Below are 21,131 nucleotides of genomic sequence, written 5' to 3'. Positions count from 1 at the left end.
CCTTCTCCTAAAGCAGGTGAGTCAATATAATTTGGGGCTTGGATATCGCAAGCTATGTAGCGTTGAACGGGGCTACTTGTTTTACAATGCATATATGCGCCGTGCCTGTCCATAAATTTTGCGTAAAAAGAATGTCTGCAAATTCAATACGCGCAGTGGTGTACGATGCTTGGCTAAACACTTAACATTCCCTTAGAATTTAGCTATGAGAGACATTGCATTTTACATGAAAGAAAAATCTTGGTAATTGGCGTCAGCATGTTATCCGTGTTAGAAAGACATTGCCCAACGAAGCTGTCATCATGATTCTTATTACTCTGGTGAGTTGTTCTTGCCAAATATGGTCATTTATTAATGCGTAAAAGAAAGAGTTAGGCGCCCATTTTTTATGAAAAGTCTGCTGTTAGTTTCACCCCTCTCTGCAACAGGCCTCCAAAAAACGAATCGCTCATGGCTGCTAACACGACGGCGCGTCATGTAGAGTATTTACATAGTTAATTCACAAATACCATAGTAGCAATATCACTTGAGAGAAAAGTTTCGTTGTTAAGATAGAGAGCCAATCAATTGCAAGCGATGAAATGTTTCATAGTGGCCCTCAGTAGCCTTTATCGACAATATGGCACACCCATCACGCAACGATAGCACGCAACGGTAGCAACCAACTGTCGGTATGGCAAGGCACGCTTTGTTCGTGAAACCCATCAATTCACTACAATTTCGAATGGAAACCATAAAACATTTTTTTACAGCTCCAATTGGAATGGCTAAAGTATTCTCCAGCTACTACAGTGCAGATTAGATTGCCTAGAAAAGGAAAATTCAAGCACTTTCTGTCTCACCATGTCTCGATGCAGCGTTATGCAAACGGAGAACTATTCGCTTCGTCGGTACATAAAAGAGAACCTCGCCCAACTGCAGGCAAAATAAAGTTTGCTCCAATCCAATCGCAAACATTCATAAACAAAAGACCACAAGACTTACTTATATATTCACTTGATTTTTGACCACAGGGGAATTATATCTTCAATATGTCCCATACTACTAATGACTGACGCTTCGACTTCTTTCTGGCTGCAGCATGCGGTCCAACGGGCATATTTCACTAAAAAATTTCGGCCGAGTAGCCTGCGTCAGTTCGCCAAACAAATTCGTCATGTATATTCCTCAAGCAACAAGCACCAGTAAATTTCTCAAGTGAGTTGAACGTGTAGCACAGAAAAAGGAATATATATTGGTAGATTCCAATTTGTATTCTGTAAATAGACGTAAGCCTACATTAGCTTTACTTCAAATTACCGCCGCTTAAAATAAACACGTGAAGAACCGCCTAATTTTAAGAAGCAGTAAAATAAGCAAGTTGTGCTTGTATAACCTAACTGCAGTATTAGTTAAGTCCTCGTGTTACTGCCGAGCGTTTCTGTGAAGAAACGCAAAAATTTGATATTACACCATAAATTACTCGTCGTGAGCAAACCAGTTTTAGCGGATTGTAACTGTTGTAGAAGTCATATATAGCCAGTGACTGTGACATACTTGTTGCACCGCGGCAGGTATGGTATCATAACTGGATTCTTATTTTCTATATTTTTGCGGTTGTCGATTGAAAAACCTGCAATGGGCGGGTCTGCGCTCCTTCGGCTGGTACTGTAGCGTTGCCTCGAGAGCTGCATTGTCGTCTAAGAAATAAGTTCTTTGAATAAATTTTCACAAATGAAGACTTCGTAAAAATATATTTGAGACGACGGCCATAAGTACACAAGCAGAGAGAACGAGGGCGAGCAAACTAAAACACCGGAGAAAGCGCCCGGACACCGCCCGAACTGCAGCAGACGACAGGCGCGAGTCCTTGCCCTGACGTCACGCGAGCGGCGCTCGCAGCGCCCCTGTAGTTCGTTCTCGGGGCTAATACGCCTCATACATGACGCGTTTTGGCAGTGGTAATACGTTGTGTCGCTATATTGCTTCAATGCTAATCGCATTACCGTCGAGAGCCATCGCGAGATGGCTTCTGCCGAAATTATTTTGGGTTCTTACTCTCTGTAAGTGTTTTTAATAATGAATTTACAGACGAATGATGTGCAGAGTACTGCACCAATTGGACAGTCGTTCACTATCAGAACTATTAGCCTTAGGTCAGTGCTCCCAAAGAACATCCGCGCTGAAGGCCTTACTCGCGTCACTAAGGTCCCTGCGGTATACGGGCCTTCACGATAGACTTTAAGAACGCCGCCCCCTATCGCTCTATAGTGTACGCCGTTTGTTTGTGCTTGTCTCTCTTTCTCTCCCTCTACCTCCTCCTTCCTATCTCGTTCTCGTTTTATGCATCTACTTCTTCACCCCGTGCAGGGTAGCTAAGGGGAACTAGCTCTAGTTAACCTCCCTGCCTTTCTATGCGTCCTTTTATCTCCAGGTCTCGCATTACCCGGAATTTATTCTTTGAATATTTTCCAAATGTACTTGATGGTATGGGGGCGAAATGCGAAAATAGCCGTATACTTAGATTTAGGTGTACTTTAAAAAACCCCACGTAGTCCACATTTCCGGTGTCCCCCACTACGGCGTGCCTCATAATCACATCGTGGTTTTGGCACGCAAAACCCCATAATTTAATTTAATTTTTTTTACGGGACGATGAAATGGCCCTTTGTGGACGTGTAGCTGCCTCCAAATTTCCCGTCTCTTTCCAACGGACCCACACATCGGCGCATGCTGAGAGTTGAGTTGCAGAAAACGATCATTACGGAGTGCCAATCCTCGCGCGGACACTGGTACAAGAAAACTGATGTTACGTAATCTCTAGCCTTATTCGTAAAGCCCGGCAACAGAAAGTGAACGAAGTTGACGAGGCACAAAGAATAAAAGCGCATGGGACGGGCGTTGCTAACAACTACGGAGTTCAGAGTTGAGCTGTAGAAATAAGCGCATAAAATCGCAATGTTTTCGTTTTGTACGTAGTTGGCTCTGCGCACCAATTTTTATGCGGCACAGTAGTTTGCTCACACCGTTAAGAATTTTTGCGGGACAGCTATCGCAGAGGCACATTTTTTCTTACTGTTGTACATTTTTGAAGAATTCTCTGGTATTACCAACAGCCCGTTCCATCCACTGCATTTTGCCTCCTGCTTAGTCCGCTTTCTTTCCATTCCAGTGCTCCTGAAGCACACTCTAATACTATAACCATGTACGTACGCTCACATCTGTGCCCTCGCTTTCTGATGCTTCATTATAACTCATTCATGTCCATTGTTAATGACTGTATCCGTTTTATATGAGTTTTATTTTTTCGTGAGACCAGGAGTATATGGTTTTGATTCAAGCCAAGAACTTGCCGTTTTGCACTCAGTTAAAAACTGCTACTTGGGGCCCTTAAGTTTACATTTCGTTTGGCATGATTCTGCGAAATAACCACAAGGTATATAAATATTTCATTCAGCCCGTGAGTCGTAGTAGAGAAAGAAGTCGCGTGGAGTACGTGCATATTTTTGCGTTTTATTTGAAAGTGTGATAGGGGGAAGTGCGTGCACGGATGTGCACTCCTTTCGGCGCTGCCTGATTACAGCCCGATGATCAAAGAAAATAATGACTTCGGGCAGAATATCAGTGAAGAATTTCACTCGACAGTAAGAAAAATTACCTGTACGTATCCGTCGCATAATGGAATATTCTCAGGGAAGTTGGCTTCTGCAAATGACCTCATGCATACATCACAGCGTGGATGACGACCCCTTCTATTCTAGAACGCACGCTCTCCTTCCAGGTCGGTGGACACTTATTGACACCCCCCCTTCGTGCGAAGCACCGCGACGGCTCCATCTCATGAGTTATGTCGCCGCGGCCGACTTCAATCTGCGTTCCATGCATTTCAATCTTGCTTCCCTTGCCTAGCCAGCTGTACAGAAAGAAACAAACGCGGTAGGGACCTCTCCCGTGTTTAGACCAGCCTGCGGAGGATATATTGTGTAGGCGAACGGAGAGGGGGAGGGAGGGGCAGCATGGAAGGACGAAAAAGCAGCAAATGCAAAAGCAAAGCACCAAGTCTCCCTGACACGTAATCAACCTCAGCCAAAGTTTTACGAATCCCATCTAGCAGGCTTCGATAAGAAGATCAGCGTGGGAGAGAGCCGTTCCTGAAGCAGGTACCTGAAGTAGGTTTGGAGGAGAGGAGGAGGGGGGGGGGGGGTCGCAGATTGCGATGGCGATCAATACTCATCGCTGCCGCTGCCTTCAACTAGGCAGAGTGTATACTAGGCAGACATCCTGGCCCAGGCAGAAAAGACTGGCCGAGTAAGGAACGCGCGCGCGTGGGCTCACGGCTGCCGTTAAAGGAGGAGGAGGAGAAAGATATATGTATATATATATATATATATATATATATATATATATATATATATATATATATTTATATATATGAACGAAATCGAGGGAGAACCTCCAAGTCCAGCAAAAAACAAGGACGCATGGCCGCGCCTACAGAATGGAAGCTTGTCTCTGCTGCGCACAGCGCGGAAGCGGACCGCAGGCCAGCCAGGCAAGCACGCGGACGAGTGAGCGAGATCGCGGCGTCGAGAGCCGCCTTCTCGAGGAATGGGTGCTCCTTTTGTCGGGGCCCGGGATAAGACCAGCCGAGCCCTCATTCTGGCGATAAGGGTGGGAGAAAAAAAAGGAATGTGTGCGATGGCGAACGCCAGGTGCACGGTGGTGGGCGCCGTCGCTGCGTGCGCGAGGCGTCGCTCTCCTTTCGTTCCGCGCGAAGAAAGCGTAGAGGGGCTTTGGTCAGCGCGGTGCGAACAGCGGTCGTTAGACCAGCGCCTGCCGGCCAGAACCACGGGCAGCGATCTAGCGGCCCTCGTCTTTGCTCTCGATTGTCGGCAGCGCTTATTGTGCTCGGTCGGGCCGCGTGCAGATAAAGGCGGCAGCGGCGGCACTCTCGGCGGTTCAAACTCCTGATGCGTTTCGTCGTTGTTTTCTTGTCTCCGTTAAGAAGTGCGAGACCGAAGAGAAAGAAAAATGTAAGTTGTGATGCCATGGTATGTCATTATCACCTTCAGTTCCATCTATACAGGTACTTCGTTGTATACATGTATACCGTTGCTTCCTTAAATAGAGAATGGAACACCTTTCCGGCGTGAAGCTATACCAGGGACGGTCGCTCACTGAGAAACTGACTATACCAATAAAAGCAAAAAAGAAAAAGAAACACACTTGATCGACAAACGTGTCCCCGTTTCTGGGCCAGGAGCAAAAATACTGCCGGTTCAATGTGCTTCTGAGCGCAATACTAGACTTTTTGTGCAACTTTGGTGTAACTCCATTCCATCTGCGGCTGCGTACTATCTTGCAGATTCGATTCTAGAGCGCGATGGCCACAGTTCAAGTCAGCCGCATTAGGGCGGCGAGTTTTCCATGCAAGTTAAATACCACCGGCCAGTAGGTCAGAGCCGGTCTGCACCTGGAACGTACGGCATCTCTCAACGTAGCAATTAGTGCACTTGAATGCACTTGACTATGCGGGTAAACGCGAGTGCAAACGGACTGGGCCTGGGAGTTTTACCGGATGAGAGTAGGCGCAAACGTTAATGTCCTGCACGGTTTAGCCACCTGGTGGCACAGAGCTCAACGAGACGAAGACAGAGCTAATGTACCACTAACCAAGCGTATTCTACATAGCTGCTGGTGTAAATTTTCGGCAGAAGCGTAGACCTGAACAAATTCTCTTCTTAAACGTTCGAAATATTTTACACTTGGTTACAGCAATTGCGGCTCTGTATTTGGCTGGTTAAGCTCTGTGCCATCAAACGTCTGCCCCGCGCAAGCCCGCTCAAGCTGCTCATGTATACGCTAAGCCCCTTCATCACAGATGTAGTAGTATGGAGAGGCTTCACTTTACGCCTTCACCCATCCGTCAGAAAGCCCAGCTCGCTTGCGGCTACCGGAATACCGCACACACTGGGCGCTTGTATACGCTGTTTGGATAGCTCTCGCGGAGAGCGCCTAGTTTCGCGTTACTGTGTGAATTTTCTTTTTTCCATTTTTTTCTCTTCTTCTTCTTTATCCTTTTATTCCCTTTACCCCTTTCCCCAGCACAGGGTAGCCAGCCGGTGCTTACACTGGCTAACCTCTCTGTATTTCCTCTCCTTGTCTCCTCTTCCTCCTCCTCGCGGAGGATCGACGGCCAGGCGGCAGACGGAGAGGTTGGAGGGGTTTCGCGCGCTGGCTCCAGACAACCGGAAGTAAACGACACGACGTCACATCATGACGCAGAGCCAATGACGGCGGAGCTTAGCACCGATCACTCGGCGAACGCGTTGAGGAGAAAAAGCATGGCTAGGGAGGCGCGTAACTTGTAATCGTCTACATCTCCCTTAATATGAGACGCTTCACGTAAATTGTGGCTCTGAGTTTTTGACTGTAGCTGTACCCTACAAACGGGCGGGAGGGGAAGCGGAGGTGGTTGAAAAGATGGAATTTGCTGGATTCCGTGCATATTGATCCGAGATCCATGAGTTAGAGCACGCCCTTCCTATGCAGTCGGCACGGAAGAATTAAGAATTATACGGTGTCTACAAAACTTTGCTAAACCGTTTCAGAGACATTTAACTGTTCAGTGAACTGGGGGCGCGTTTATCGTAACAACCTTACAAGATTTTTTTTTCTTTTTACGTATACCACTTGCTCCTTGTAGCCGTTGAACCTCGTCCAGTGAGTACATATGATACTTGAATTTATAATGCTCATTTGCCATCGGCACTTATGTATTTCGCCCAATGTAGAAACGAAGAACCGGTGCCATTTATCTCTCGCCCCGGCACTCCTAAAGCGAATTCAAGAAACCTTGTGGCGAGCCAGTGTCATCTGCCTGCGGAGCCCGCTGTCTCTGGACTCGCCTAACCTGGGGCCCTATAACGAGAAACTATTCCAATATGTTTTTATTCCAACCTCCAGACGTCAAAATTGCGTAAGCGCTGACGCAAGCATCGGGTGGTGACCCGCAGGGTTGTCTGAACAGACCGATAAAGAGAGAGAGAGAGAAGGGAAGACGGAAAGGCAGGGAGGTTAACCAGACTGAGTCCAGTTTGCTACCCTACGCGTGGGGAGGGGAATGGGGAGTGAAAGAGAAAGAGAGAGAACTTAAGTGTAGGTTGTCTATAGTCGGGCACTCAAGTCCGTTGCCTTCAGGTAGCGAAAAAGCGCTCTAACTGCTTTCTGGGCCAATGAGCTGTGAGGCCAGGCTCCCAAGATCTTCGCTTCCGTGAATGGCCTGTCATCCAGTCTATTCAATGCACACTGGAGAGTCTCACGTTGATTATCGAAGCGAGAACAGTGGCACAGAAGGTGACTGATGGTCTCTTCACACTTGCACTTAGCGCACATTGGTGAATCCGCCATTCCAATGCGGTAGCTGTAGGAGTTGGTGAATGCTACTCCTACCCACAGCCGACACAGCAGTGTTGCGTCACGTCGTGGAAGGTTCGCTGGTAATGTAAGTTTTAGTGATGGGTCGAGACTGTGTAAACGACACTTAGAGTTCTGTGGTGTATGCCAGCAACCTAACGTGATTGCACGAGCAAGACTGCGAAGCTCTCTTGCAGCGTCGACTCTGGATAAAGGTATAAGGACTGTCGGTGAGCCAGCCTGGGCACGTCGGGCAGCGTCATCGGCGAGGTGATTACCAACGATGCCACAGTGTCCCGGCAGCCACTGAAATATGATGTCATGTCCTCGTTCAGATGCGCAATGGCAGGTTTCGTTGATTTGTGACACCAGCTGTTCATAATTGCCACGTCGTAAGCTTCGCAAGCTCTGGAGGGCTGCTTTCGAGTCACAAAATATTGCCCATTTGTTGGGCGGTTCTTTTTCAATGTATTCGACAGCAGCGCGAAGAGCGGCTAGTTCAGAACCTGTAGATGTCGTTACGTGAGAAGTTTTGAACTTGATGACGACCGATTGAGATGGTAGAACAACGGCGCCCGTAGAATTTTCCGACACGGAACCATCCGTGTAAACATGAATTCGGTTAGCATATGAAAAATGCAGAAGTTCCAATGTGATCTGCTTGAGAGCCGCGGTGGTCAGGCTAGCTTTCTTCACTATTCCTGGAACAGCAATGTACACAGGAGGCTTCTTCAAGCACCACATTGGGGATGGCGTTCTTGTTGCGGGTGAGTGCCTCAAAGACAAAGAGTGCCGGTTAGCCGCAATCGATCTGGAGAACGCTGCCTTGGGTCTTTTCTCAGGCAAGTGAGCGAGATGGTGGTCAGGGACTCTGGATATATGGCGAACATGCGCCCGGAGTGTGTCGATATCTATATAGGTCCTTATCAGGTTGTCTCTCGCGATGGCAATTGTTGCCACGGTTGAAGCATTTCGAGGTAGCCCCAGACATGTTCGAAGGGCTTGGCCTTGAATGCTCTGTAGGACATGGATGCTAGTTTTGTTAGCATTGGACAGCACTGGTGTGCTGTATCGCAAGTATCCTAGGAAGAGCGTCCTGTATAGTTGAAGCATAGATGCCACGGATGTGCCCCACGTTTTACCGGCAAGAAACCTTAGTATATGGGAGATAGAAGTAAGCCTCTTCTTCAAGTATAAGATGTGGGGGCTCCATGAAAGGTCTCTGTCTATAATAACGCCTAGGAATCGGTGAGTTTTTGCGTACGAAATTGGTTGGTGGTCAATAGAAATGGGGTACCAGGTCATAGGCTTGTGGGTAAAGGCGACTAAGGCGCACTTCTCGGTCGAAATGCTTAGGCCTTGCGCACGCAGGTACGATGATGTTAGAGTCACTGCTTTTTGGAGCCGTGCACGCACCTGGAGACGTGTAACTGCCGAGGCCCATATGCATACGTCGTCAGCATATATTGAGAGGTTTACTGTATGCGGTAGAACGCCGGCAAGGCCAAGGATTGCAAGGTTGAACAAAGTGGGGCTAAGAACCCCACCCTGAGGGACGCCACGATAAGTGTAATGGTCAGTAGTTCGGCCATCTGCACTGTGCACAAAGAAGGATCTTTTGAATAGATAGCTCCGAATCCACCGAAACATGCGTCCACCAATTCCATTATTTTCCAGGGCATCAAGGATGGCTTCATGCGTTACATTGTCGTAGGTGCTTTTCACGTCGAGGAATAGTGCAACCGGTATACGCTTGTGGTGTTTTTCTTGTTGTAGAGACGTGACTAGATCGATGACGTTGTCAATAGATGAACGGCCTCTTCTAAAACCAGCTATGGCATCGGGGTATACGTTGTGGCGCTCAAGATACCATTCTAGGTGGGTGAGAATCATTCTTTCCATAACCTTCCCAACACAGCTGGACAGCGCAATGGGTCGGTAGGACGCTAGGTCAAGTGGCGACTTTCCAGGCTTCAGTAGTGGTATCAAGCGGCTGGACTTCCACCGCTCAGGAACGACGCCATCAGTCCATGACTGGTTATAACATTCCAGAAGTCTGCTTCGGCCATCTTCACCTAGGTGGCATAAAGCAGCGTAGGTGATGCCGTCTGGTCCTGGCGACGATGAGCGCCTGCATGTGGCCAGAGCAGCGTCCAATTCCTCAAGTGAGAAGGACACATTCAATTCTGGGAAGCGTGTCGCAGGAACCTCACCCAGAATTTCGCCACTGATGGTGACCACACTGCCCGCAGTCTTCACACAAAAGTCTTCGGCTATATCGACCTGTGAGCGGCCTTGATAGAGGGCTAGGGATGAGAATGGGTGTCGTTGCTGTGGAGACGAGCCAAGGCCGCGCACCGTCCTCCATATGATAGACAGTGGCTTGCGGGGGTCAAGTGATTCGCAGAACGTCTTCCACCGTTGTTCCTCCAGCCTGTCCATACGACGTTGGATTTTCTTCTGTATACGTCGAGCGACTCTAAGGTCATGAATTGACTTCGTGCGCCTGTATCGCCTCTCGGCTCTTCTGCGAATGGTTCGAAGTCGCTCAAGCTCCATGTCAAAATCCGTACGTTTTTTAGCGGATGTAAATGTGTACTTAGACGATTCCAGTACACTTGTAATGAGATTCTCAATGGTGCCGGTAAATCCTTCTTTGCATGCCTCTTCCACCTTTGTCTTATACGTTGACCACCTTATATATACTTGTCGGGAAGTACAAGAGGAGAAGCTTCCGAATCCAGTGATACTTAAGTAGGTGGGAATATGGTCACTACCATGAGTCTCGATGTCAGAGAACCATCGAACATTTTGATCAAGTTGCCGTGACACCAAGGTCAAGTCTAAGCAACTGCTGTAGTTCGAACCACGCAAGTACGTCGGACTGCCATCGTTCATAATGCTAAGTTCATGGTCGGAAGCAAATTCCACAAGTTTCCGGCCCCTCGAATCTATTCTGGAGCTTCCCCAAGCCAAGTGATGAGCATTAAAGTCTCCCGTGATAATCCAGGGTCCAGTAGTCGCCGTCAGGATGTCTCGCAATCGGTCGCCGTCGAACCGACTATATGGGGATATGTAGGCGCCGATAAGGGTGAAGGCCACATTATTCTTTGTAATGCGGAGACAAACGTATTGGTTTCCATCATGAGGCTGCACGGAGTGGGGAATGTAAGTCAGTTCTGTACGGATGTAAACAATTACTTTGCTGGATTGCCCGCACGTCGACGCCATAAAGGCTTCGTATCCAGAGAGTCATAGCGCTTTGGACACGTTCGGTTCACATATTACCACTACAGTAAATTGGTGCGTGAAAACGTATTGGCGGAAACATGAAATCCGTGATTTAAGTCCTCTGGCATTCCACTTGAAAATCGTCGCGCTACTCACTTCATCACGGAATGAAGGCAGTGGAAGAGCCATTGTGCTTATGCAAGATTTGCAAGCACTGGGCTCAGGGCATCCAACACTTGCACTGCGCTTCGAGCTGTTGGCGTATTCGAGTTGCCCACAAGCGTGCGAATCGCATGTATCAAAGACTTTAGCATTGTGACAATTCGGCGGTCATGCTCTGTCAGCTCATCTGGGTGAGGGGTGGAGCATTGTGGTGCCTTTCCTTGTTGGGGTTTTTCCACAGGGCTTATCCTTGGCAGTGGCGGCCATTCCTCATCCACGGCATTCTTTTGAGATGCTCCGTTATCTATACGCGGTTTGGAGACATTCTGCACTGAGGTTGGAGCAGATTCAACAGCAAGAGGCTGTGCGGCACGCGTATTCTTTGTGCGGAGAGCAGAATTCCTTGATGAGCGTCTGCGACGAGAACGACGTCGCCTGACGTCAGCAGCTGCTTCACGATGAGTCGACCGGTCCCTCACCATTTTCTTCAAGATGGAGAGTTCTCGCTTAACTCTAGGACATTCCTTTGATGAGGCATCGTGGGGCCCTTGACAGTTCGGACACTTAAAAGTTTTTGCCTGGCAGTTGCCTGCAGAGTGTTGCGCTGCACAGCGGGAACATATAGCAGACTTTCCACAGACGGCGCTCACGTGACCGAATTTCTGACAGTTTCTACACTGAAACGGCTTCGGAACAAAGGGCCGGACAGCATGTCGAAAATGACCTACCTTCACATGCGATGGAAGGCAGTCACCTTTAAAGACAATTTTCACGCATCTGGAAGTTCCGAGACGGGCCACCTGTAGTATCTGGATCCCATGATTGGCAGGCTTTATCAAAAGGGGTAAATCCTCGCCTGATATGGCCGCATCAATGTCATATATGACGCCTGTAGTAGTCTATTTTCCCATCGGGATGATGGTACGGACGTTCATGCCACCGAGAACAGTGACGGCTCGCAGAGAATCTAACGCCGACGCTTGGGCGACGTCTACCGCGACAATATTCTTTCGAGGGTTGACTCGTACGTCCTCAATGCTATTCGGCAACAGTCTCTCGAGTTCAACCGATGCAACTTGCCTGTTGAGGAACCTCATGTTGTCGGAGGGTAGCACAGGTAAGAAAAGGATGGTGTACTTCGGCGAACTCTGCGGAGTCCTCATAGTAGATGTGTCCACAGAGGCCCTAAGCATCCGCCGCTTTGCTTTCTGGCTCAGGACAGTCACGTAGTCGTCGTCGGAGCTGTCGTCGCTCTCGGTCGAGTCTATCAGGGTAGCCTCGCTGTCGCTCGAGAGGCTGTTCCGCTTCCTTGAGGCTGCCGACGCGGGCGCCGCTACATCAGGTGGGAGTGCGGGTGGCTCCACTTCCATTCCCGTCGGGCAGGGAACAGTGGTGCCCGGAAGAAAGCGAGAATTACCACAAATTACTGGTGACGGAGAACAAGCACTCAGCAATAGAATCACTTCTTCTTCCTCCTCTCCAGACCGATAAAACGCTCTCTAAGTTTATAGGAGGTCACTTTTGTTTACTTTTAGAACGAATAACATTACCTACAGTGAGCGGCTTGTCTTATCTCATTGGCTGACAAGAAGTGAGGAGCACGCTCAAGGGGAGAGGGATTCGATGGGGCCGAGTCCGTCCACTGAAAATCGATAACCGGATGAAGAGGGTCGTGCCGGTGTCTACGATTGGTCCACTTTCCCTTACTTGGCTTGAGGTGGTTGGACTAAAATCGCAGCGGCATGCAACGGAAGATTAAGAAGAAGGGTTGAAATCCGGGCCAGTTGGTACATAGTTGAAGGAAAAAAACAGTCACAAAACACAAAGGACAAGAAAAGAGGCTCACACCACAACGACTGGGTGGTGTGAATCTCTCTTCTTGTCCTTTGTGTTTTGTGACTGGTCTTTTCCTTCAATCTTAAGAATGCCGCTAAAACAGATCCTCAGCAAAGAAGAGTTGGCAGAGCGAGATCGTAAACGTGCCGAAAGTGCTTGAAAACGTTACACGGCCACGCAAAAAGTTTTATTCTACGCAAATAAACCCATGCTCTCCAGCAGGTGCCTGAACGATCGGCCGCAGCCATTTTTATTCCTTTCGGAACAGGGCGCCCTGCGGCTATTCAGAAAAAAAATCAGTTTTGTTCGGCATATTAATGCAACATTAATGCGTTCACGTCACTTTGACGCGGAAAGTTCTCGCGGTTTTGTGACGTCACGTGACAGACAGGCGAAGTGGGTGCAGCCCGGAAACTTTTGACCAATAGCCGAGGGCTAATGGTGAAAAGGCATCGAATCAGAAATAACTATTTTTCTTTTGCTTGGTCCAATGATGCCTAATCAGTGAGTACGCGTCATATCAGATGGGGAGCTATCGTGGTTTTCGTGACGTCGCGTGAAAGACAGGCGAAGTGGGGGTGGTTCAAAAACGTTTTTGACCAATCGCGGAGGGCTGATTGCAGAATTGGAATAGAAATGTTTTGAATAGTTTTACGTTATAGTGACCCTGTTTGGCTTTGTTGGCTACAAGATTTAATACAAAACAACACAAAGACTTGCAGTGTTAGATTACCACGTTCGTGTGTCTAGGCCAGTTAACTCGGTACGCTGAACTCGTTTTTGTTGGGTTACCGCGGGCCCACGGATATATAGCGTATCCCAACTGCCATGCATCAAGATTTAAAAACATGCTAATCCCACGTAGCTCGACAGAACCAAGGTAATGTTATTTGCCGTCGCTTGGAGATACTCATATTATTTTTTGCATTCCACATATTTACATAATTAGATTTAATTATTCAACTCTCAAATATTAAAATTACCTGAAAAGTGTCAATAAGAAATTTCTGGAGCAACATGAAAGACTCCCGATACAGCTTTCTGTTGCACAGTACGTGCTACATGAAAGTGTTTTGCCGAGCGTGAAAGAAGCCAGCGAATACACGCAAAGTGCGTCGAGCGGCCAGTCACGAGCGCTAATTTTCCATGCATTCGCGGGCTTCTTTCAAGCTCGGAAAAACACTTTTATGTAGCACGTACTGAGCAACAGAAAGCTGTATCGGGAGGCTTTCATGTTGCTCTACAATTTTCTCATTGACACTGTTCATGTATTTCATGTATATAGTTCATAATATTTGATAAGTTGACTAATTCATGAAGTCTGATTGTGTAATTAGGCGAAATGCAAAAAAATAATCTGAATATCTTCAGGAGACGACAAATAACATTACCTTGGTCCTGTCCAGCTACGTGGGATTTACATATCTTTAAATCTTGGTGCATGATAGTTCGGACACCTTGTGTAAACAAGCGCGAATCAAAAAGTATTTGCCCCTATTCCTTTTTTAGCCAAATTACGCCTGTAAATGCGAAGTCAACATATCCATTCCCAGCATTTGACCTTTCTTGGACCAGTCTGGCCTTATCTACCGGTAGCTCCGCAGCACGGCGCCACTGCCAGTTGTTGAAGATGGTGGTTGTGCTTCACACGTCCACGGCGTACGCGCAATAAAGTGTGATTCCTTGTGTATGAAGTAAGAGAAGAACGCCCACCTAAATCTACAGGGAAATGCAACCAACGTATGGGGAAAGGCGTTTTCGGTCCGCTGAAGAAATTTCTGGCAGGACAGTGATTCACACGCAAAGATGTTCCACGGTGATTCCAGTCAGCCGGACAAATTCTACCACAGGGGCATATTAAATTTAGTGTTACGATGGGACAAATGTCTAAACCAGTGGGAGGACTATGTGGAAACATAGTGTAAGGTACGTAGATAGTACATATATTTGTAATTTTCTGTATGTACCTTATTTTGGCTAATAAAACAATAAGGGCCAACACTATCAGATTCACCTTCGTATAACGTCGTTTGTTCGTTCTAGTTAACGAAACGGGAAAGAACCGATGTCAAGTGCGCCGCTGTGTAAGCCACACGTAGAAATGCAAGCAACGTGGGATATATGAGCTTTAGCAGGGTAGCGGTAACCTCCGTATTTAAAGTTGCTAGTGTAAGTACGTAGGTCCCCTAGTTTATTTCCAAGGACATTGTGCAAAGTATAAAAACAAGAAAGAAAAGATACTTTCTAGCAAGCAGCTCTTCTGTCAACGTAGAAAACTGCTTTTTAAAGAAAAATAACGTGTATTACAGTGCATATTAAGGTGATCAGCTTCCCATGAAGTCGTGTCCACCCAATGCTTCAAACAGTCAGGGAAAGAAGAGTGCGGCGAAAAACCTTCATCTGCAAACGCCATGGTAATAGCGTCTCTCTTGCTTTTAGTTGCAAATACCGAAATAAACAAAAAATAAAGACAGAAACAAACAAGAAAATCAGGGGCCCTATGACGTAAATCTATTCCAATATGTTTTTATTCCATTCTACTGACGTCAAACTTGCGTAACCACCGACGCAAGTATCGGGTGGTCACCCGCAGTGTTGTCCGAACAGACCAATCAAACGCTCTTCTCGTTCATAGAAGGTCACTTTTGTTTGCTTGAAAACCGAATAACATTGCGTACACTGAGCAGCTTGTCTTATCTAAATGGCTCACAAGAGGCGAGGAGCATGCTGAAGTGCAGAGGGATTCGATGGGGCCGAGCCACCGCACTGAAAATCGATAATCGGATGAAGAGGGTGGTGCCGGCGCCTGCGATTGGTCCGTTTTCCCTTACTTAGCTGGCGGGGGCTGGTCGAAAATTGCGGCGGCATGCAACGTAAGCTTAAGAATGACGCTAAAACGGATCCTCAGGAAAGAAGAGTTGGCAGAACAAGGTCGTAAACGTGCCGAAAGTGCTCGAAAACGTTACACGGCCACGCAAAAAGTTTTGTTACACGCAAGTAAACCCACGCTCTCCGCACGGGCGAGCTATGTGCCGGAGCGATCGGCGGCAGACATCTTTTATTCCTTTCGGAACGGGACAGCCTGGGGCTATTCAGAATAAAATTCAGTTTTGTTCGGCATATTAATGCGTCTTTAACGCGTACACGTCACTTTGACGCGGTGAGTTTTTGCGGTTTTGTGACGTCGCGTGACAGGCAGGTGAAAGTAAGTGCAGCCCGAAAACGTTTGACCAATAGCCGAGGACTAATGGCAAAAAGGCGTGGACTCAGAAATAACTATTTCTGTTTTGTTCGGTCAAATTGTGCATAATCAGTGTGTGCACGTTATATCCTCATATCACATGGGAAGCTATCGTGGTTTTCGTGGCGTGGCATGTCAGACAGGTGAAGTAGGGGTGGTGCGAAAAAAGTTTTTGACCAGTCGCGATAGGCTGATTGTAGAATTGTAATAGACGTTACGTTATAGCGCCCTTGAAATAGAAAAGTTTGGAATAGTTTTACGTTATAGCGCCCCAGGATACATGTAGTTTAATGCATACTTGGACAGTATTTTCTAACCAGGTGTACAAGCCCGTGATTCGGTTGAAGGCGGACCTAAGCGATTAAATATCGGCGTTGATCACGAGAAAAATATGCTTGCTCCCAGTCAAATGCTTAACGTAGATTACACCGGGTTTTTTTTCTTTCCGCGTTTTTCAATTCGTAATGATAATGGTCGTACGACACCACTACATCGCTTTTTACACAAACAACGTCGCCGCCGGTCGGCGATCGAGTCCCCTTAAAGTACTAGCGGCGTAGAAGCAGCTGTCTGCCTGTTTTGCGCCTTTGTGAACGCTGGTGGCACCGATTAGGTGGACCATTACTGTTATTTATTCTCTTCTTCGGCAACAAACGGGGAGGAGAGGAAACGGAGATGGTCGAAAAGAAGGCATTTGCTGGATTCCGTGCATATTGATCCAAGATCGACGAGTTAGAGCACGCCCTTTCGATGCAGTCGGCACAGAAGAATTAAGAATTATACGGTGTCACACAATGGAATGGGGAGCTGTAAAAAAGTTTTCCCCTGTTGGGACGAAATTCTAGGGGGGAAAAACAAAGAAAGAGGAGATGTAGTAGGCCTACATTTAGTAAGAGGGCCTCCCGCAAGCTCGCTCTGTGAAAGGAGAGCAAGGAAGAAAGGGGAAGAGGGGTGCGGGGCGAGAAATTCGAAATAGTATCCGCTTTTCCATCCAATGGTACTTTATAGTGTACGGGAGAAAACTCGCGGGAGGAAGCGGACTCGTAAGGAGGGCCCGTTAGATTCCTCCAAGTGCATTGGACGGGAATGAATGCCGCCGCCGCCGCCGCTTCAGGACGACACCATATACAGGGTCTCGCGCAAGCACAGCAGCCGCTAAAGGATAAGGCGGTATAGTGAGAGCCGGGACGCGGGGGGGGAGGGGGGGGAGGGGAGGGGCGGTGTTGGAAGTCTGCAGGGGAGGAAAAGGGGACGCTGTAAAGGGGTCACGGTGGGGAAGAGAGGGGAGGGATGCGTTCGAAACGGGAGCCGAACGAGAGCGCAGGGTGGCGCGCACGCGCCGGGCTCCGACGCGGCGCTCGTGCGCACGCGTAATGGGATTTCGTGTCCATTAGGCGGCTGCGGCGGCGGTGCGCGCGAGCTGCTCGCGCCGCGTTTGCATCGCCGTCACCCTCCCGCTATCCCAACGCCTGCTATTTGCGTTTGCAAAACAAACGGGCCAAAGATCGTCGTCGGCGGCGCCGAGGCGAGCGAACACAAAATGCTTGGCGTCCCCGACGCGCGCAGCAGTGCTGCTGAAACAAAAGCCCGCAACAACGGTTGCCTCATTCTCTCTCTCTCGCACGCACACACACACACACACACACACACAAACACGCGCGCGCGCAGTCTCTCCCTCTCTCTCTCTCTCTCTCTCTCTCTCTCTCTCTCTATATATATATATATATATATATATATATATATATATATATATATATATATATATATATGGACACGCTACATGACTAGAAAAGAAACACAAAGCTGCAAGCCAGTGCACTGTATAGCAGCGAAACGAGAAGCGTCGCCCAAGCAGCGCACTGTATGCGCAACCACCGCTGCCACATGCACCATGTTTGTGCCAACTAATGGTGCTGAGCCGTGTTGCGATATTTCGAAAAGTGTGCGTGAGCGTTGCCTGCTTGCCCTGCCATGCTGACGTATTTCCCTCAGTATTCTTTTGTTCTTCTCCTTCCACCGCCAAGATTCATTTTGCTTTCGTCCTTTTTTGCTAATCGTGTAGCTGCGTACATTAATGCACAGCGGCTTCACCAACTCATACTTACATATACACAAACCAAACGCGATAAAGATTTAAAGAGCGGGGTAGCTTGACAAAACAACTAATTCCTATACGTGTGTGCATGCGCATATGGCACAAATACCATTGCCTTCTTCCTTTGTCATCTGTGCAATCATACCTCGCGCGAGAAGCTTGAGTGTCTCATTTATCTTATATAAAAATAAGCCTTTTTTTATCTTTTAAACACTCCAGAACAACAACATTTTGTCCGCAGCAAGGTCTTACCAGTTACTAAACGCGACTTATGCTCTTTTAGTTGCATGCCCGAAACTGCTGGTGCGACATTCTCGTTGTTGGACACGCATACTTGGCTTTTAAACATCGCTCCCCCTCCCTTCGGACTCCACCCACTCCGTCGGCACAAACAAGCATAACCGTATGCGACACTCAGAGTTGCGCGCGTGGTTGGCACACTTGTATTCGAGACAGTTTTAGCGTGCGTACAAAAAATTACCAGCAAAGAGAGCCGAGTAGAGCATGTAAGATGGCGGTGTCGGAGAGTTTGGGAAGCGCAGAGTATGGAACGAAACCTTTAGTACAGTGTGCGGAAAATGAAGAAGAAAAAAAGATAAACGATGCAAAGAAATGTTCTCATGGGATACAAACAGCTTAGTGTGGCCGACGACGCGCGGCTGTTTCAGTGCGCGCTGGTAACTGGTCGGCACGCAGACGCTTGCTCTGGCTAGAAATGTCCTGAATGCGGTGCGCTGCCGTTGTCCTATAGTATGTGTTAGTTTCAAAGGCACAAATGGTGTTCCGCTCTTTCCGCGGGGAGCAGGCAGAAGAAAGTATCGTACGTTAAGCTAGGCAGTCGTTAATTACTCATGCAATGGATATATATATATATATATATATATATATATATATATAAAGAACAGCACAGGAAAGCCCAGGCAGAACTCACCTCCTGTGGAGGAACATCGAATGATACTGTCCTCAAGTCCACCTTGCAGTAGGTGTCGATACAGGGTATGATGAAAAAGATACCTGCGTCAATCGACAAAGGCAAGCGTGAATACAGTACAGACGCGTTTTTCTTCACTTTTTTAAGCACACTAAGAAATGTTCTTTTTAGTTATCATGTCGTTCATATGTTTGTATTCAAAATCTTGTAACAGATCTTTTTTTCCAGCCAGACGTGCTATCTTTTAACGTTTTGTCGTTTCCATGTATCCTATGGGGAATAGGCTGACCAATGCCTGGCCGCCACCACGTACTGGAGTGTAGATAAGCGCCCTGCAGTGAACGCGAACTATACCTGTGTCCATGACAAGCTATGGTTAGTCAAGCTGGTTACAAAAAAGAAAGTTTAAAACTCAAGTTGCATGATACAATATTATGAGCTAAAGGTTCGGTCGTCAGAGGTCGGATGACCTACCAGCATATGTCTTAATATCGTATCTTGCACCGCGTTTTTTTATCCTTTTTTGTTGTTGTTGAAAGCTTGGCTAATGTTAGCTGGGACACGCTATATAGCTGCTATGGTATCGATGGAGCCACGAATGTGGAAGCTGATGCTTCTAATGCCAATTTTATGTTCTTTAATTAGCAAAAGAACACCGACTCCAGGTGCTGCATCGGAGACAATGGCAGCGCGGTACTAACTCCTGATGAGTTAGTGTTCCTCTATTCCAAAACTATTTAGGAGAAAAATGTATTTGTGAGCTCCATGAAGTTAATATGATATCACAGCCGGTTTTCTGTAGCCGTCACTGTCAGTAATACAAACAGTGGGGCAAAATTATCTCAAGGAAGCTTTCGGGTTTAATTTGGTATTAAATATGAGACACATCGGTAGTTTTACAGGCAACTTCTACATCGACCATTTTCATGTTTTCACTTTTCGTATTTTTAACAGCGAAGCTGTTCTTGCTCGGCGTAAAATGGACCGCCTATCACAAAACTCCACCGACGCTCACCGACGGAGACACTGCGCGGAGCCGGTATCACCGCCGCGCCGAGATTTGCGCATGCGCCGGGGTAACAGTTAAGAATTCGCATGCGCTTGACGTTGAAGAGGATATGGAAGCGTGTGCTCGGCGGCGCCCGGTCAGTTAACGCCATATGGCGGCCTAGGAAAGTTCATGCAGCCGAAGAGGCTGCGCATGGCGGAGCTTGCTGCGACGCGGGAGAAACAGCGGCATCGACGGGCCTATCCAACCTATATACTTGGCCAGAGAGGCCGAAGCCAAGAGGTGGTGACTACGCGAAGACCCAGAATATGCCAGTCGCGAGAGAGCCAGCATCGCTGCGAAGCATCGACGATTACCCTGCAGTGCGGGATGCCGAGTACGAGCGACGCCGAGCCCGCGCTTCAACCGGGGGTGACAACGCTCGGTTTCAGCGTGAGTTCCTCTGGTTGGAGTTTGGACATTCCTGCCGAGTGTGCGATCGACGATGGTTTCACTCGAACCTATCGACGCACAACACGGTTCGCTCTGTCGAGAAACGTGCACAAGGCGTGTGTGTGTGCTGCGAGACATCTTCCCGGAGGCCAACGACCACGACGAGATGCGGCTGTGCAGGACCTGTCGAGAAACGGTCTTACGCGGGAAGATGCCGCAGTTCAGCGTGACAAACCGCTTCAAGTATTCACCCAAGCCAGCGGGACTACCGCGTTTGAACGAGGTGGCCCTAATAGACCAGCTTCGCTGTTTCAAACCTCGCGCGACTGAGTGCGAGCTTGCCCGTTTCCTTTTTTATATCTCGTCTTTCCTTCTATAATGTTCATTTTGTTTCATTATATCCTTCATCCACAAACCGGTATAGCTACCTGGTATTACATTAGGGGTGCGATCTTGTACGCGTTCCAAAATAGAACGGAGGCGGTCCGTTCCACCGAGCCGCACACGGTTCGTCAGTTTGAACGGTGAAGAACGCCATGACGTCATTTCTTAAGTGATATCTGCTGTCAATCATTCCGTGTTGTCTGCTATCGGACGAACGCAACGGAACGGACCACCCATTTCACGACGGAAAGAACGGACCGCCTCCGTTCGAGTTTGGAACGCGTACAAGATCGCACCCTAGATATGCCTTGCCTGTTTTTGCTTCCCCCATTTTTGTCTCTCACTACTCTGTATTTGGAAATTGAGCCATGCCCGGACTCGAAAGAAGACTTCATCACCAATCTCAATCAAACCA

The 21,131-nt window shown here is 47.9% G+C and overlaps 1 protein-coding gene across 2 annotated transcripts in view; it reads right to left on the bottom strand.

Moving 5' to 3' along the window:
• LOC135897833 (band 7 protein AGAP004871-like) overlaps positions 1-21,131 on the bottom strand; it is a 291,293-nt gene that overhangs the window by 32,568 nt on the left and 237,594 nt on the right. For both annotated transcript variants that reach the window (XM_065426539.1, XM_065426540.1), the window contains exon 4: positions 18,892-18,974. In XM_065426539.1, the coding sequence (XP_065282611.1) occupies positions 18,892-18,974 (83 nt within the window). The remainder of the gene's footprint in view (positions 1-18,891; positions 18,975-21,131) is intronic.

Source organism: Dermacentor albipictus, unplaced genomic scaffold, assembly GCF_038994185.2.
Source record: "Dermacentor albipictus isolate Rhodes 1998 colony unplaced genomic scaffold, USDA_Dalb.pri_finalv2 scaffold_17, whole genome shotgun sequence".
Classification (NCBI taxonomy): Eukaryota; Metazoa; Arthropoda; class Arachnida; order Ixodida; family Ixodidae; genus Dermacentor; species Dermacentor albipictus.
This window is presented reverse-complemented; position numbering and strand designations above follow the sequence as displayed.